General features: G+C 39.1%; 2 protein-coding genes across 2 annotated transcripts in view; one reads left to right on the top strand and one right to left on the bottom strand.

The window, feature by feature from the left end:
* The first annotated feature begins 3,779 nt into the window (after nt 1–3,779).
* Nucleotides 3,780–6,009, top strand: LOC138032528 (melatonin receptor type 1C-like). Its single transcript, XM_068880230.1, has one exon. The coding sequence runs from the start codon at nt 4,268–4,270 to the stop codon at nt 5,252–5,254; it is 987 nt and encodes a 328-aa protein (XP_068736331.1). The 5' UTR covers nt 3,780–4,267; the 3' UTR covers nt 5,255–6,009.
* A 6,026-nt stretch (nt 6,010–12,035) lies between these two features.
* The window catches only part of LOC138032338 (DNA replication licensing factor MCM3-like), a 41,168-nt gene continuing 34,776 nt past the window's right edge, over nt 12,036–18,427 (bottom strand). Inside the window, exons 20-26 of the mRNA XM_068879996.1 lie at nt 17,873–17,962; nt 16,695–16,784; nt 15,945–15,995; nt 15,211–15,323; nt 14,918–15,018; nt 14,218–14,326; nt 12,036–12,865 (exon numbers count right to left, since the gene is read on the bottom strand). Coding sequence (XP_068736097.1) covers nt 12,682–12,865; nt 14,218–14,326; nt 14,918–15,018; nt 15,211–15,323; nt 15,945–15,995; nt 16,695–16,784; nt 17,873–17,962 — 738 coding nt within the window. The 3' untranslated portion in view covers nt 12,036–12,681. The remainder of the gene's footprint in view (nt 12,866–14,217; nt 14,327–14,917; nt 15,019–15,210; nt 15,324–15,944; nt 15,996–16,694; nt 16,785–17,872; nt 17,963–18,427) is intronic.

An 18,427-nucleotide genomic window follows, 5' to 3' on the forward strand; every position in this document is an offset into this window, starting at 1 on the left:
GTACGGGATCATTAACGCCTTTGCCACCCATTAATTTATCAGATTTTGATGCTAATAACTGACTCGTCCTCAAGGCTGAAAGGCTTCAGAAAACTGGATATTTAACTAAGTTTAGCAAGTTCTTTTACTTTTTTAAATCGACTTGTAAATAGTTTGATGCTTTATGTGAGCAAACTCGTATGTTGATGAAACAAAATGTAAACGATGACGTCAGCAAAGATTCCCTTAAAGGAAACCTCCACTAAAACAAGAATATAAGTTTTTCGCTAAGTACTATTTCTCGAGCGGGTGTTGGCCCATTAAATAGGCCAATTATAGCGAACCTACACTAAAACAAGAATATAACTTTAAAAGGCTGAACATAATGCTTACCATCAAAATTGTTGGAAGTTTTTCTATTGCAAGCGTTTGTATCTGAAATAAATAAATTTCAAAAAAACACTTGTTTTGGTTTTCAAATTTCCCGGGAGCTGCCATTTTGAATAATTGTGACGTGAATGGTTGTTTTAAAAAGAAACAACAGGGCAACCATTACACATTGCTTCCGACTCCGACAGTTGATTTTCACTAGATCGCATTGCTCTGCGTTTCTGATTACGACTCCGACTTCGACTCCGTCGCTAATGAAAACCAGCCTTAAATATTTAATAACAAAATCTTAATGACATTGTTTACTCCGTCCGTATTTTAGGTTACGGGTTTAATTTATGAGTTACTCTCATACATAGCAAATAATCCATAAGAGACGCACTCGAACTCCTTTACTGGGCAGATTCTAAAAAAGTAGCGTCGGTTGTTTCCTTTCATATTACTGTACTACTAAAAGCAATACAATATTGGTTATAACGTTTGCTTGACGCAAACGAAGCTTATAAACTGCTCTTTCATTAAAAAAATGAAATGGATTATCCTGTGTATTTAAACTCCAATTTTGTATTAACCGTCACTTCTGAAGATGTCTGCAGAAGCATACGAAACGTCAAGTAAAAGATAATTTTAACTATGCGTTTATATCTGATCTTTGTCACCGCTGTTTGTGTGTTATTTCTGAAATTTCCACATTATTGAGGATTTTAATTACGTTTGCATGAAGTTTAATTTTATTGGTTGATATTGTATAGTTCTAATAAGGAAAGGTTTTGAAAAAAATTTCGGAATGAAAAGTAACATGACGTTTCGGCGACGACATGTCACCACTATCAAATGCAAGTTATTGTAAGTTAGGTAGCGTTATATATATAGAATAGAGAGTGGGAAAATACATTAGAATAAACGAGGCGGGGAAAACAGAAGAATGAACAAAATTTAAATATACAGTTTCGCTGGAATGGAGTCATTTTGAGTGTTCAGAGTCGGTCTCTTTTTCCTTATTAAAAGCATCTCATAAATAAGGCACTCAAACTTAATATTTCCACAACATTTCTAAAAGGTGGTAAATTGCTCGTGAAGATTGTTCGATCTTTGGTTGTGTTTGTCCTTCAGGTGTTTACCGATGACAGGATATTTATGCTCCTCAATGCGCAGGTGGAGATGACAGCTGGTGTAGCCTATAATCAGAATCACACGAGTTACATTGAAATTCATACACAACGCATTGTTTGTTTACAGGTGAGGGCTTTGAAATCTTCAGAGATAAACCGGTTGTCATACACCACGATTTTCTTTCCAAGGTCGCTTAGTTGCCTGCGCACGGAGTCGGCGGCAACTACCTAACTTACAATAATTTGCATTTGATATTGTATAGGAAAGAGAATTCGTCTTTGTTTATAATCGATCGCCATTTTCATTTTACGGACAAAGTAATCACTTTAAGATTGACTTGTAATCAGTATACACGTTGATTTTCGCCCCCTTATTAATACCCGCATGAAATAAATTTCCGGCCTTCCGAAATCGTTAATGATGATGTCAGCAATAAACCTATTTACTGAAGTTTGCCAGCTTCGAAAGAAAAGATTTTGGGATTTACTGACTCAGTAAGCAGTAATTAAAAATAATCAAGCAGGAATTCTGGTCGAATGCTTTTCTATTATTGGGGCAACATTGGAACCATGGTTACTGACTCTGTTGGAACTTGGCCATTAAACGAGGTCTATCCGACAAATTCCTGTCATACTTATTGTCAGGAAATGTAGCCAATCAAAATGCAGGATTTGCATTAGTCCATTAGTTGGGTGATACATTAGTACGGCTAATAAAGAAGATAGAATCATGATATGTCATTTACGCGCTTAATATTTTGCGTTAACGAAAAAACAAATTAATCGCAGAAGCTAGAAGATCAAAGATAAGGTAATGAAGACGAGGGAGATTCAGATTCTATTCATCTCATCTAGTATATATACCAGAGGTTTTCGTTAAAACAATGGTTTGCTGGGTGTGCTCAGTCTCGCGGGATCAGGGTGACGAATTTAAAATGATAAAAATATAGAAACAGTTATTTCAGTTTTAGTTAAGTTTTGCGACATATTTTGCCTGTTGTTGCATGATATTTGAATCCAAGGAAATGTCTTAGTGTCTGCCAAATCAATAGCCACGGTGACACTAAAAAAGGACAGCACAACTTATTTTTAAGGAATTTTTTTTGCCGTGACAGTTGATGTCAAGGAAGTTCATGTTGCTATGTTGCTATTTATTTTAAATAGCATTATTTGAGTAGAAACCTTCTTAGTAAAACGCGCCTTTATAGTGTTAAAAATAAGCAAGGCCTTTACTTATCTGATAAAAGTTCTTGTTTCGTTCTTCAGTTCATAATGTAATTGTTACACCTTTCGCTGCCACTTTTGTAGGGGGTCTGAGGGTTAGGTACTAAGGGTCACTAGTTTTCCATTGCATATGTTTACTTAATAAGCTCTAGGAAATAGAGATCTACCCATGAGTTTGCTTTGTTTTGTTTCTAAAGGTGAGCAAGTGTCTGGGACACAAATATAATTTTATACACATATTATTCCGAAACAGAATTTTCATTTTATCCTTAAAGGGATGTGTGTATTTGCCTTCCTGTGGTTTAGGATATAGGGTGATTTTCCGCCGTGTGAGGTTTTAGTTTTTGTTATTTACCACACGTAAATTACGAAAACTAAGACCCAGACAAGACTGACAAAATTGCATCCAGTTGTATTTCTTTAATTTTTTTTCCATTGTTAGAGTGGAGTTCTGGTAATTACCACAGGAAATTACAAAAACAAGCGGCAACATTGACCATGAAATTGGAAATGACATTTGAATCTGTTTCTTCTTTTTTTTTTTTTTTTTCAATCGGCAGAGGGGGTCTTAGTTTTCGCAGTCACCTCGGGAAAATTACGAAACTAAGATCCCCTGAGAATTGACAACCAAATAAAACTTAATGCTTCTTAGTTTTCAGGGTCTTATTTTTCCTTAGGGTAACAACCGGACTGATTCGAACCGTGGTTTTTTTCTACATATAGTGGAAGCTTACTGAAAAGCGAGTATAGATCGAATATCCTATTTTCAAAGAAATAAGCATTTTGACAATGTATCTTTGGATGGGGGCGAATTCTTCTCTGAATATTGGAGTTGGAATGAAAAGGTTTGCAAACTTAATTTAATGATCAGAAAATTCTTTTCTTTCCTCTTTTGTGTATAAATGTAACCCATTGCGAATAATAAAATGACGAAAATTGCGGCTTCAAATGTCAATAAATTTTCAGAGTAAACTCTGCTGTCCAAATTGTCCAGTTTCAATGGAAATTCGCCTGACAGGTTTACAAAACAGGCGGTATACTTCGAAAAGACTTAAAGACGAAGGGGCTTCCGACAACAAACAGTCTGCTCGTTTCGACAAAATCTGATGCCAAGTTGAATTTCCATCAAGGGATTGAGAGCCTATGTAACGAAAAGCAGCCAAGCTCTAGAAGTTCTCGTTCTAGTAAGCAAAGAACTAATCTAATCCATCTGGACAACTTATCCATCTGGACAAGAAATTTGACCATATCACAGCTGAACAAGAGACTTTTCACGTTCAAAAACCTTGGACAGCAGAGGAAATGCTTTTTCATTTTTCGATCGTAACGTACGCATACGAATGTTAAAGGGACTGTGACGTTTTAGCAAGTTTTACAGCGAGTTAACAAAAGCTTCAAAGCTGCAACTTTCGAAAACTGCTACACGAGATCAGAGAAAAAGAAATATTAGTGGATAATTTCTTTCAGTGTTTTCTCCTTTATCAAAGCGAAATTACAAGACTCGTATCCCCGGATCGGAAAAGAAGTGACAGCAAGACCTTTTCGACAAAAAAAGACTCGAAATGACGTTTACGGACGAAACGTCAAGGCGAAGTGTCTTGTCCACGGCAATAGAGTCAACTTTATTTGTCATAATCAACGTAATCGCTATTGTGGGAAATTCTTTTGTGATTGCAGCTGTTTTAAGGAATCCCACCCTCCGAAAAATGGCCAACTGGTATATATTAACGTTGGCACTTGCTGATTTGCTCGTAGCGGTCACGTGTATGCCATTGACCCTAGGTGCTGCCATAAAAGGGCAATGGCTGTACAGTAACGTCACTTGTCAAATTCAAGGTCACGTGATACAAATATGGGGGTGTTTCTCCTTGACAACCGTTGCAGCGACAGCTGTGCATCGATATTATCGAGTGATCCGACCAATTCGTTATCGTGAAATATTCACAAAATTGTTTACCATTTTCATGGTTGTTTCCTGCCTTGTTTTCTCGACGTTCGTGCCCGTGGGAATGGCGCTTGTTTTAGACGCAAGATATCAATTCGGTCCTCACTTTTTCTGCACTCCAAACTTTCACACCCAAAAATCGAAACCCATAGCGCTGACAATGTTTTTGGGTTGTATTATCATTCCGTCAACACTACTACTGTTTTGCTATTTCAAAGTTTACCTCGCCGTCCGGAGACATGTGATTTTAGTGGTGCCGAATTTAAGAGCACAGAAACACACTCATAGAAGCTCGGAAATAAACCTGTCTTGTCGCGTAGAGGAGATAAATACAACGAAATTAGTATTCGCGATAATTACTGTCTTTTGCGTGCTGTGGATTCCTATGTGCATAATTGGGGCTCTTTTCGTTTGCGGAGTGTTTCTTCCCCGGTGGGGACATATGATATTCGATTATTTGATGTTTACGACGACTGCAACGAATCCGCTGATTTACGGGCTCATGAACAAGGCTTTCCGTGCGGAGTATGCTCGGATAATCGGGTGCAAGAGACGGAGGCGCGCCACGGATCAAATTGGCAAAATGTCAGTTCGACAAGGGTAGTGAAAAGCTATTAGTTGTTACATGTTAACTTCCGCAACAAAAAAGCCAAGAGTTAAATAGATTCTTATTCTGCTTGAATAATTCTCACCAAAAATCGTCTGCGAAGAATTCAGAATTTAAATCCAGCAATAGAATCCAAACAGATACTATTATTCGTAGCTTTTCAAAATGTACCACCAAATATGGCATTTAAACCTCACCAGAGACGTGGAAAACAAATTTGAGTTATAAAAAATAAAATATATATAAATGATAATAATAATAATAATAATAATAATAATAATAATAATAATAATAATAATAATAATAATAATAATAATAATAATAATAACTTTAGTATCCATATCGCTCGCTATGTCAAGATCATTCAGTCCTGAACAACAGTCTGAACATTCATGATCATGTGTTAGGATTTTCAAGCTCATGTCTGATTCTTTTAGAAGTTATATAGTTATACAGTTTTTATTATGAGCATTATATTTCGGTATTATCCACTATGAACATTAGATTTTACACTGACTCCTTTAGCAGATATATAATTATATAGTTTTTATTATGAACATTAGATTTTAGTATTATCCGCTATGTACAGTAGATTTTTAGCATTATTTATAGATCTGACACTGAGCTAGCCACGTCTTTACGCCTAGCTTAGTGTATCTTAGGTATCTGGCATACAGATGTTTTATACTGCCCATAATAATAATAATAATAATAATAATAATAATAATAATAATGAAAATAAATGCATTTCGTCTCGGCTGAACAGCAACTCAATGACGTCAGTAAACCATAGTAAACGAACTGAAAAATATTAATTGAAATGTTAAAGTAATTTAAGTCTTGTTTGTCCTTCAAGGTGTAAGAACTTTAATTTTAAAACTGTAACAGACACAACAATAACTTCAGCTGTCAAAAAATTGCACTACCAATCGCTGAAGCTGTCTTTGGGTAAACAAGTTGAAACATGAATTATTTGGCATTTAAGAGATGCAATTAAATGAAAAAGGGCTTCTTCATTTTGTACTATTTTGCAAATTGTAAGCAGATAATTGCAAACATCGATCACGGTGTATATGCTTGGAAATGCCGAAAGGACGTGCCTCTTTCTTCATGGAAACAAAAACGTTCCCTCAGTTTGAGAACAAAACTGTGGCCCAGTGGCACACAGCCACATCACTAGCTTCTGCAGTCGACAAATTATAAATTATGTTTCTCAGTTATATCACGTCTCCATTACTGAAATATCGATCAGAATAGCTGAACTGGACTCACAAATATAAATAAGGAAACAAGAAATGAACAGACCCAGAAATGTTGTTGTTTTCGTCTTACAAGGAAAGAGAAAATTTCTCTTCTCGTTACAAAAAAGGAAAATATGATGAATATATATACACAAACTCCTCAAACGTTTGCGAGCGAAGACAATTATTTGACGTTTCCCGTGAAAATCGCTCCGATAGTCTACAAACGCTGTCAATCAAAATAAACTTATATCTCTGAAGCTAATATCTCTTAAAATATTTGATCTTCTTGTATGCTTTTTTAGCGATTGAAAGGTGTGACCTTAACCTTTAATTAAAATCAAAAACAAAATTTCAAGGTAGACCGTAACCTTTACTGATCTTCCCTTAACAGATGCACATATCAACTGTAGTCAAATCAAATTATTCCCTTTTTTTGGCTGCAATTTTAAGAACTTTAAGTCTCGTACCCCAATATGACATTTGCAGTCGTTTATTATGATTATTATACTTTTAATCATATTATAGGTTTCTTAGTTTAGTATTTTTACAGAAGAAGAGCCTCTTAATTGTTGGAATCTTTAATAAACCATTATCTATCTATCTTATCTATCTATCCTTCCACTTGCTGTGTTTTTTCCACAACAGGTATACATTTAAGAACACCTTATTCGTCTCCACGACAGATCAAACCCTAAATTTACAACTGGCCTGAACTGTAAAAATGAAAGATGAGGTTTGAGCTGATACAACGCCCATAATATCAATAACAACTACAGGGTGTATCACACACTGTAGCATTTTTATTCACAGCCGCTGCTTGTCGCAGCCTGCTTTGCTCAGTGTATCCCACGCGAACGCCTATTTGGCGTCTTGTTCATGATTGTAACTACACACATGTACCACTGAAAGAACTTTATTCACATGTTATTCAAAAGACCACTCTGCACAGACGGCAGAGGTGGTCTCGTAACGGACAAGTAACAAAAACGCCTACGATCTTTTGAAGATCAAAAAACGGAGGAACGCGAGGTATAAGCTCGATGGAAATGAGGTTGCAAGGATAACGTTTCTCTTTTCTTGGGAGACCGAAGCAAACACGATCACTAACGATCACATGACAACTAGAGTGCTGGATGGGATGGCAGTTTCAATGCTGGTTTGCGCATTGTGATAAGTAGTTTATCCGACCACATTTAACTACTACGAGACACCCCGACAATCCACTTTTCGTTAGCGACGGAGTCCGATTTGGATTCGGAGGAATTGATTAGCATTTGGTGTGAACATCCACCTACTATCTAATATGGTATTTAAGATGGGTTCAAATACCTCTCTCTATAAAAAAATACCTAACATATCTTTCGCTGTTCATTTATTTATCACTAACAATTAGTAAATCGATCTACTAGTACCTTGATCTACAGATGCGAACTGCACGTGTCCAATAATTCATCACAGATCGCTGTTTTCCTCCTTCTTCCGTGTTCCTTTGAAGACTCGCTTCGTCTCGGAAAATGCACAGACGACCGTGACGAGCTTGAGCTGTGAGAAGACCAGGAATATTTCATTTATCTCTTTCTTTTGTGTCGAGATGAATCAGAGCAACACACTTCAGTGGACAATTTTTCCCACTCGATATGCAAATTACGTCAATCGTGGCTTCATACTTTGCACGTGAAGTTCCCTTATTACCCGAGTAAATTTCCCCAAGGGAATAAAACTGCATCCACTGTAATAGGTTAGGCTTAGCTACAATAATCCCGAAAAATCGCTCGAAAATCTATCCGGATAATCCTTGAAAAAGTTCCAAAAATCTCAAATTTTACCGTTACATCCGAAACAATGTTAACAAAATATATCAAAGTTAAAGATCTTAAAAGTTCAAACTGCCGCCTCCATTAAAGCTATTGTAGATAAGTCTAGGGGCGCTTACCATTCGACAAAAACAGGCCATTTCCGAGTTCATGTCTGCCTCCTTTTCAAAGCGAGTCTAAGTGCGAAGTTTTTCTTATGAAAATTAGTTTTCATTCATATGTAAAGTAGAACTAATTTCCATCACAAAAACTCCGCACTTAGACTCGATTTGAAGAGGAGGCAGACATCAACAGTTTGGTTTGAAAGTATGCAACCCGCCCAAGTCTAAAATTCCCTGTGATTAATGGAATAGTATTTTCCGGTTTGCCGCACAGTCAGTCCAAGGCCTTCCACGCCAAAGATGAATTGATTAGTTCCTTAATACAGCGGAAATATTGCTGACTCCGGAAAGCTTTTAGTGTTTAGAGTTTTGCGGATGAAATCGGTGACATTATTTGCTTCAGTGCTGTAAGCTGTTACATGGAGAGATGTGGCCATGGCCTGGATGCACTGAGGCATTTGTACTGCAAAAACATCTCCAGATATTAAGAAAACCCACACACCGACCACTGTTTTTATCTTAAAGTGACGCATCCGATTTACGCAAGAAACTGGGCCAGAGTACGAATCAACCAATAGGACGGGATTTTTCCATTGTTCCTATTTTCCGTTCTATTCGATGCCTTACGTCGGGTTGCCGGGAGAATACCCTCTAGATGGTACAGGAACTTCCGACGTTAAATAAAGTGTACCTTTACCTGTTTTTTTGGAAAATTCGTTCAAATGAATAGGGAAAGCAAAAGAACGCTATCTGACAATACGAATTCGACGTCATTCCAAATGGGTAAGCAAGTAAATTGTGTACCAAAATTGGAAAGGAGGTTTAGAGAAAAGTATAGATTCATTATTTAGGGCTTGCGTCTTCGTATTAACCACAGAACATTTCAGTCATTTTACGTCACTTGTTTTCAGGAAGAGAATTGCAGGGAGGTTAAGAAATAAAAAAAATTGGCACGCATTGCGTACGTGTGGTTGTGCAGTAACACAGCGCTGTATAATTGTCAACTGAGCTATGTTTTGTCTTCCAGGAGATTCAAGTAGTTATCTTTGCGTAATAAAAGGTAAAGTAAAGTCTCTGCTTCGAGCCAGAAGACCCTTTCAGGCCGGAACGTATCTCCGGTTTCATTAGCATGAAGCGACTAGGAGTATTTCTACTCCCCCCTGGATGGGATGCTAGTCCATCGCAGGGTTACCCCCAGCATTAGATTCAGCGGTACCCATTTATACACCTGGGTGAAGAGAGGCACTGAGGGAGTAAAGTGCCTTGCCCAAAAACACAACACAATGTCCCCAGCGAGGACCCGAACCCGGACCACTCGATCCGGAGTCAAGAACTCTCTAAACATGAGGCCACCGCGCCTCCCCTATGGCCCCCCATCTTTGCGTAATATGTAGCTCTAATAGTACACGATATTGTTTTGGTACCATACATCATTAAAGTGCCATGGTAGATGTCTTAGGTAAATAGCCCCCTGAGAAAACATGTGGTTACTAGTAAAATACCAAACCCAGAAAGATTGAAGAAAATAAAAGGGAATTGAGAAACATTTGCTTCGAGGCTGACATGTTGATCATTTTCAAGTTCAATTACAACTTTTTTTCACCACAAGTTTACACGTGCACTCTGAGCTTCTGACAGCCTATTAAAACAAAAGGTTACTGAAGTTAATCCCTGTCGGGCGGGGTTATTTAGATGGGTGACCTAAAAATACACCGTCAGAAATTTAAGGCTCACAAATGCGAACTAAGCAAGGTACAGGTTTTGTTAGCCTGCTTTATGCAAAACAAATGTTGATGCAAAAGCAAAGAAAAATTGATACACAGCTTTTAGGAACAGCAGAAGGATATTTCCAGGAAGTGTCGATCGAAAATAAAATATTTTGCCATCAACAACAAAGTTTGCGACATGAACACCACCGAGAAAACAGTAAGTTACCATCGGTGAAAAACATTTTGGGAGATTTTTGCTTCGCTCAATTTTTTCTGTTGTACTTTTAAATGCACAAGTAAATCGCAAAAGCGAACGTGACATCGAATTCAGCGTGAGCCGTAATCAAGTTACCTTGGATACATCTATGGTCGTCCAAATGTTTCAATATTCGCTAAGACTCATTCGCTGTCGCTAAGACTCATTCGCTGTCGCTAAGACTCATTCGCTGTCGCTAAATGTCATTCGCTGTCGCTAAATGTCAATTCGCTGTCGCTAAATGTCAATTCGCTGTCGCTAAATTTCATTCGCTGTCGCTAAAAATTAACCGCTTCACTGCGTGCAGACAATGACAAAACACGTACGAACAGCCAGAAGGCCTGGAAACGAATTGCGTGAGGGTCGGCCTTGGAGGTTTCTAACAATATTTTGCAACAGCGAAGTTGATGTAGTAATGACGAATACTGTTAAATGTCAGCGAATATTATGTTTTCATTTTAGCAAATGCAAATTAAGTTAATTCAGTACTAGCGAAGGAACATTTGCAACAGCGAATGAGTTTTTGCGACAGCGAATGCGGTTTTGCGACAGCGAATGCGGTTTTGCGACAGCGAATAGAATTTAGCGAATATTGAAACATTTGGACGACCATATACATGTGTCAAAATGATGGCAAGGCAACGGGTTTTGTTAGTTTGGTTTTTTTTTTTCTTTCAAGTGTTTTTAAGATTGACAAGAAATGTGCGAATTCAACACAAAGATCACAATCGCCCAACTCTTGAGGTTGACCATTGTTTCTGCAAAGTCAAAAATGTACTCTCCTTACCTCACCAGGTAATTCCATCGTTTTGGAAACAGCAGCTGCTTTATTATTCGTCAGCGTCACAGATTCTTGCCGATTTTGGGGCTCATTTTGTTGAAACTCACGCACGCTTCACAGAGACCCGTTTATGTTCGAGAGTTATGCACGCGCTGCGGGCCTATTGTCACCACGGACTTACAATTGCGCTCTTACAACCCTTACAGTGCACAACCACAAAAATGTAAAAAGTGCAGGGCTTGCAGAGCCGTTGTTTTACTCACTGAATATGCCCTTTTTAAGCACCAATGACGTCATCGACAACAACACAAAACAATGGATTTGAAGGTCCTGCACACGCGTAAGGTGATTCATTTCTTTGCTCTTTTTTACAATGGCAAGCACGTTAAATAAAATTTGCGCTATGGGGAGGGCGTGTACACCTAACAATAAATTCTCAAAGTTCTCTTTAATAATCCACACAATTCATAACAATTTTAGTCGTGGAAACTCGGGTACACCCTTTCCAAGAGGAACGAATTGGATAAATCGCGCAACGATTAGAACAACGCAAAGTACTATACACTGTATTCCAAAAATGGCCTCCATTTTAGTATTCTTTTGTTTGCTTGTAAATTAGTCCTTGTTGCTTCGTTCAAGGCTAAATATTCTTTTACACTTTTAGCTTAAGGACGAGGCAACAGGGGAATTTATGCAAGCAAACAAAAGAATACTAAAATGGCGGTCATTTTGGAATATCTTTTGCATGCCATTCTCTTAGAGGTCGTTCTTGCTTTAGCTTCCTTCCACAGAGTGCAGATCCAAAGGGGAATAAAATCACATCCCGAGAAAAATGCCGCAACTTTGAGAATAGCAAAAAGCGGCACACAGATGTTAAATGTCACAAGTCCAACATCCAAGTATGTATTTTTGTACAACGTAACTGACAATTGATACAACAATTGGTCTTGCAAACGTGGAGAATTACATGAAAACTTTGATTTGAAACTCTAAGCCCATAAACATAACAGAGGACATGAAATAAGCTTCAAAGCTTGCTTCAAATTCCATTCAGAAACCTACGTTACTTTTATTGCTGACAACAAAAGCTATTATACGTACTTAATGACTTAATTTTTTTATAGAGACGTTAGGAACGAACCACTTTTTTTTTTTTGGGGGGGGGGGGTTAGGGAGAAAAAAGTCTTGTGCTAAAAAGTAAGCATAGGGGAGGGGTGATCAGGCGAGCCAACTGTGCCATGAAAACTAGATTTATTATATTGCATTATATAGCTATGAAAAAAAGAGGTTATAAAGGAGCCCCAATGCTGACAAGATGTTGCGCCAATGACGCACGTACAGCATGCTTTTTCGTGAGAGGCACGGATCTCGTTTTGCAGTCCCCTCTTTATCGGTTTATTCCGTTTTGCACGCTCGTTTTGAATGCCTCTTTTCACAGCCGAAGTTGTAAATTTTGACACAATGATAACTTCTTACAAACTCTGAATAAGACAAGACCGTATTTCGTCTTGCTAACACTTTAAATGAGGAAAACGCTTTCCTCAGCCACCATAATTTGATTCGCGTCTTGCATAACTTGCAAGGCCGATTCAACTTCTTGTTGAGTGAATGTCTTGACAGAATCCTTCACGGTGGACAGCGGCAATGACTGAGCATGCGCAGATGAAAAAGCTCCCAACAAAGCCGCCTTGAATTCAGCAAGTCTATCAAAAGAACAAACACAAAACCGAATAATTATTCTTTCGTTGAAAACTCCGGAATATTCGTAAAAAAAACCCCAGTGCTTCTAATCGAACCAACGATCTTCCGATTACCTGTTCGGAAGCTCTAGCCCGTTCTCCTACATTCATTTACTGGGGTCAGCACTTACCAGCTCCATCAATAGCAATACAAAAACATTGACAAAGTTAAGATCGTACGATATTTATAGTCCATGCAGTAAAAGAAATTATACTTAAACATCGGTGCCGAGGCGGAAACCATTGCATACACCTAACTTGTTTTCTCGATTCGTTCGTCAAGAGCCGGAACCTATTTTTTCCACCTCAATTTTTGCCCGCGTGCGACGCACACTGAATTATAGCGCAGCATGGGTTAGATAACAGGGATATTTAGCATCGTATTTTCGTGAAACGCCAAAAGCTAGGATGCTATTTGTCAAAAGAACGATTTTCAATAGAGCGTCGTAAAACAAATACCAAAGCAACTACTTCGACCAATCACAGTTGGTTCTGCAAACAGCGCAATAAACCAGTCCAATCGCAGCAATCGGCCTTATGCGTGATGTCGTCTGAATAGCTGATTTCACCACCAAGCCTCATTTGCACAAAATTATTCACAACATTTGGACATGCAATACTGTTAGCACGTGGGTTTTCTTTTCAAGTTTGCTCCTTTGGGATTTAGCTCATGCTAAAATTTACAAGCTTGATTTTCGAATTCGAGGCTTGGTGGTGAAATTAGCTATTCAGACGTCTTCATGAATAGGGGTTATTCAATGCAACTTGCTCAAAGCGCGGGAAAAATCGCGCGTGCAAATCGTGATTGGTTTTCCTTCTCATAAGTTGATACACTGGCGCGAGATTTTTAACCCAATCACTAAGCGAAGCAATTGCAATCGTGTAATTAGTTTCGACAAACTAAATCCCACAAATTATCTTCTACTAACTTCTTTCTTTTTGACACATCGCTCGCTATCTGTAGCTAAGATGGAAGCAAGAGATAAGCCTATTTAACCCTTACGTTTATCGATTGTGAAAAAAGATTTCCCGAATATTTCCGAGCATTTACCTGCGGCTACCGAACAATCGCATACTGCATGGGTCATTGGAGACCAGTCCCACAAAGTTTTGCAAAGTGTGTGGGTTTTATTGCGTCTGAAACAGACCCAATCACGAACATTGCGATCTGGTAAGAAAGCGCGTTCTATTTATGATCGACATTCGTTGCGCCTAACCATTTGAGTATGTGAAAGCAAAGCCATAGCTTGTTTCTCTGTCTGTCTTCTCGTTTTTCTAACGGAGGCTTTCAATTCATAAATTTTCAAAGAATTTACCTCTCGTTTGACAGAGTGACAGTGGCTTCGCCTTCACTGGTATCCATGGGTTCATCAGTGGCATCGCTTGTTTTGGCTGATCGGCGTCGTTTCATCTTCTCAACAACATCTAAAACGTAGACAACAACAAATTCTTTCAACGTGCCATCCACAGGAGCAGACCCAAGCTCACTTCCGGTTACCGTCCGCGGCAACCGGAAGTGAGCTGTTTTCCCTTCTAACTTGTCTTTACACAACCACATTTACATTGCTAAGTAACTTTTCTCCCTTAGAGCTGATGAGTATAAAAATCTGGGGGACACCAGTGTCCTGGCACGCGAAATATTCTCTTCTGTTTGCCGTCTGGTTTCAAAAACGCGCGTGCTTTTTCGAGTCCGCAGAAAAAAAACGGGGACTTAAATCCCCGCTTCGGATGCTGTCGATGTTAATGAGCGGCTAAATATAAAAATATTGAACAACATTCAACGAACACATTTGTTCTAAGCCACCTAACATGAGATGCTGAAGGTTTCAACAGGTACGCTAACAAAATGCTGGCCACGAATATCGAAGCGCGCACTGCAAATCAAGGTCCAGGTCCGTTTTGCGGTTGAAATATCTCAATAAGATTTCCTGGGACACCCCAAAAAGAACGAAACACACGTATCCTCCAAACAGATAATCATTTTCCCGGAGATTTACGGCACAGCTCGGCACTTACCTCGGGATTCTTGTGTTTCATCGTCGCTATCAAAGTCGTAAGGATCCTGACTGTCGTCTTTTTTCTTCGCAACTTTCTGCTTCTTGGTTTGTGGTTTGGTCCTGAAGGAAAACAAGGCCAGGAGAGGATAAAAAGCGTTTCACAGATTTTCTTGCCTGTATAATTATCCAGACAGGTTAAAGGCCTGTTAAAGATGAGGACAACTTTTAATGCGGCATTCTAATTCGATTACAAGGATCAGATAAGGATAAAAATCACTTCTTTATATTTCGAGTATATATCAGCTTGCTTACGTTTTAGTCGTTCTACGCTGTGATTGGCTTGTCTGCATTTCATCGTCATCTTCCTCTCCACTTTCTTCATTATCCGATCCTTTCTTTCGTTTATTCTTTTCTCTTTTTTCCACCTGATTGCAGGAAAGAGCGAAATACGGATCCGTAAAGGAAAATCCACGTTTTTCGTTCAGCTGGTTTCGTCAGTTCTTAGCTGGTACCAATGGGAGCCGACGAGGGCAGGCTTTATAAACTTTCTCTCCATCTATGCTCCGTTTTAAAGCAATTTCAAGCATAAGCTAAAAGGATTAGTGCAAGACCGATCTTGAGACCTTTAGCAACCCCGAGGCAGCCCTGCAAGCGTCGGTCGGCACTGAGCGCGGGAAAACACGTACTGCCAAGTCACAACTTGCTTGTTTTGAATTGTGACTGGCTGTAAATGTGGCGCGTAATACTTTAGCCAATCAAAACAAACTCAGATAATCGAATCGATCAATGATAACGTCAAGAAAAACACGCAGCAGGCACTAATCTCCGTAATACTCGAGAAATGGTCATTTCACGTCGCCAGATTTGCCGAAATCGTGAAAAAACTGTACAAAAATGAAAAATGCACGTGCAGAGCGTGCAAAGCTATTGTTTTTTCTCATTAAACATACAAAAGTTGTGACGTTTTCGTTGCCGTCGCGTCGTTGATCTTAAACTCCTTCGGAAACTCTATTTAATAAACTCTTCACGCTTCATGTGTTCGTTACCTTGTGGAAGTATGCAAAGGAAACCATGTCAATTGCAGCAACGGCATCGTCCTAAGAGAGGAACACAGTTAAAAGTTAAAATGGTTTCTTTCCAATGGAGGACAGACCTTACGAAAAAGAATTTAACACGAAAATGGTGGGGGTTAGACCTCTTCTTTTGCTTGCTTTTCGAGCGGTGCTTGAAAAAAAGGGAGAGTCGATGTTTAGAGGGATAACTTGCGCTATTAAAGCTGGTTCCTATCCAGTCAATGGCATGCCCTTTGGATCAATGCGTTTATTTCATAGAGACCGAAAGACCCAATCATGTACTTGTGACGAGATGTCCAATACCATTTGCGATATGGAAATATAGATGGTTTTCAATCACGTGATAAGACGGCCATATTTATGGCTCATGTTTTGCATTTTAATACAGTCAAATTCCCGAAAGACTTCTTCAATATTGCTCTGTGCACCAAAGCGGCTGATGTGACGTCAAGTGAGAACCATCTATAAAGTGCAAACCGAAGATCTCAGTAATGAAGGGGGTAGTTTCTAAAGAAACTGTGGTGCTGCGTCGGTGGGGAAGTAGTATACAAAAATTTGGTTTTATCAACGGAGTTGATAATGTAAATTGGCCACCGTACAGAGATTCTAAAAGACCTCAGTAAGACTGACGTTTTACAACAGTCGAAAAAAAAAATCCAGGTGATAAATTCGCAAGAGACACTAAAACAGTGTAAAATCTTTCAAAACCTGTAAAAAAATTACCTCATCTATAGTTTTGCTCATCCTTGCCTTGGCGTGAGCTGTTGCCAACCGAATCATGGTCTCTAAAGTTCGCGCTGTTACAGGCATAGTCTAAGACAAAAATGAAAGGTGAAATTTATGTTAAAATGGTTCATGATAGGAAAAGAGTTCCTTCAATGCTTCCACCTTAAGTGTTGAACCTTGAAAAAAATGGAAATTCATGAGGCTGTCCCACGAAAGCCGCAACTCAAAGGGTAACGTGGAGGCAAAACTGAAGGTGACGTCGTTGAGGAGACAAGAAAAAGAACCATGCGAGGGATTCCCCACGCATGAAACTACTCTCCCTAACACCAATCTCTCTCTAATGCGTGGCTGTTACTGTAAAGCGGTTTTCAATTGAGTGTCGAAAGTAATTAGTGAATTACTTTGGTTTATGATTACTTCACTCAGTGATTGGTTCAAAGTTCTCGCTCCACTTTTTCAACCAATCAGAAGTGAAACCAAAACCAATCGTGGCTCACGCGTACACATTTTCCCGCGCTTTGTGTCGGCTACGAGTAATTACTTCGAGTTTTGATTGGTTTACTGGATTGTCTCCCTCCTTTTTGATTGGCCAAAGTAATTACTTTGGTTTTGGTTTTACGACACTCAATTGAGACTCGCTCTAAAACAAGAATAATCACCTAAGACTGAGAAACAGCTTTCCCTAGGCATAAGGGAGAATTAACAAATCGAAAGTGGTTCAGCGTTGTCTGTACTCTTATGTGCTCTTATATATGTTGTGGACTCACTCGGCTGCGTCTCGTGAGTCCACAACATTTTGACCACTGTGATGACGAATATCGTTGTCGATAAGAGTACAGACAACGCTGAACCACTTTCGATTTGTTTTTTACCACAATATCCGACGCCAAAGAAAGTGCTTATTTCAGAGCGTGACCAAAATCATGCCACAAAGAAAGAGCAAGCGTTGTCTATAACTTTCTCGCAATTTGATTGGTTTATTTCCCAAAATGAGCGTTCCTGATTGGCTATTACACTGCGTGACAAAGTGACGCAAGCATGACACGAGCAGCGTTGTCTAGTCTCTTACCGTCGGACAACGGCAAATTAGCCAATTAGATTGCGAGATTACTAGCAACTGTGGTAAGGAAAGGGATTATTTTCGAAGTACATAAAAAAAAAGAGAACTAACGCACCTTGGCCTTCTCATTTCCGACATTTTCCTGATCCCTGAGTTCTGAATAACTCTTGGAAATCTTGTTGGCTGCATCTTTTGTCAACCGAGGCTGACCACGTTAAATAACCAAGTTAGTTGCGAGCTTAAGCAAGAAAGACGAAAATATAATAGACCATTTTCGAAATATCTCAAATATTCAGCTTGATATTGAGGCAGGGAGGACAAAACCAATAGAAACACGTCGGAATGAATGAATGTGAAAAATATTTGCATGTCATCCACTTTCCTTTGTCTATAGCCGTGTTTTCATGACAGCCGTTGTCTCATCTACATCTATCTACATCCACATGTTCCAGCCCTCGGCAAAGTCCCTTTTTGGCTTATGGCTGTTTCTGCTTAGGTGGCCTCATACACCGTAAGCCTTTTTAGAGATATCACTGCCAAGCCGGCCACTTCTGCTGGAGAGAACAGGACAGCCACAACACCTGGGACTACATCGAATAGTGTGTGGGTTCTTTAACGTCCCACAGGGAACTTATGAACATAGCAGGCATTTGTGAGACGGGGCCTACGG

This window comes from Montipora capricornis, chromosome 14 (genome assembly GCF_036669925.1).
Source record: "Montipora capricornis isolate CH-2021 chromosome 14, ASM3666992v2, whole genome shotgun sequence".
NCBI lineage: Eukaryota > Metazoa > Cnidaria > Anthozoa > Scleractinia > Acroporidae > Montipora > Montipora capricornis.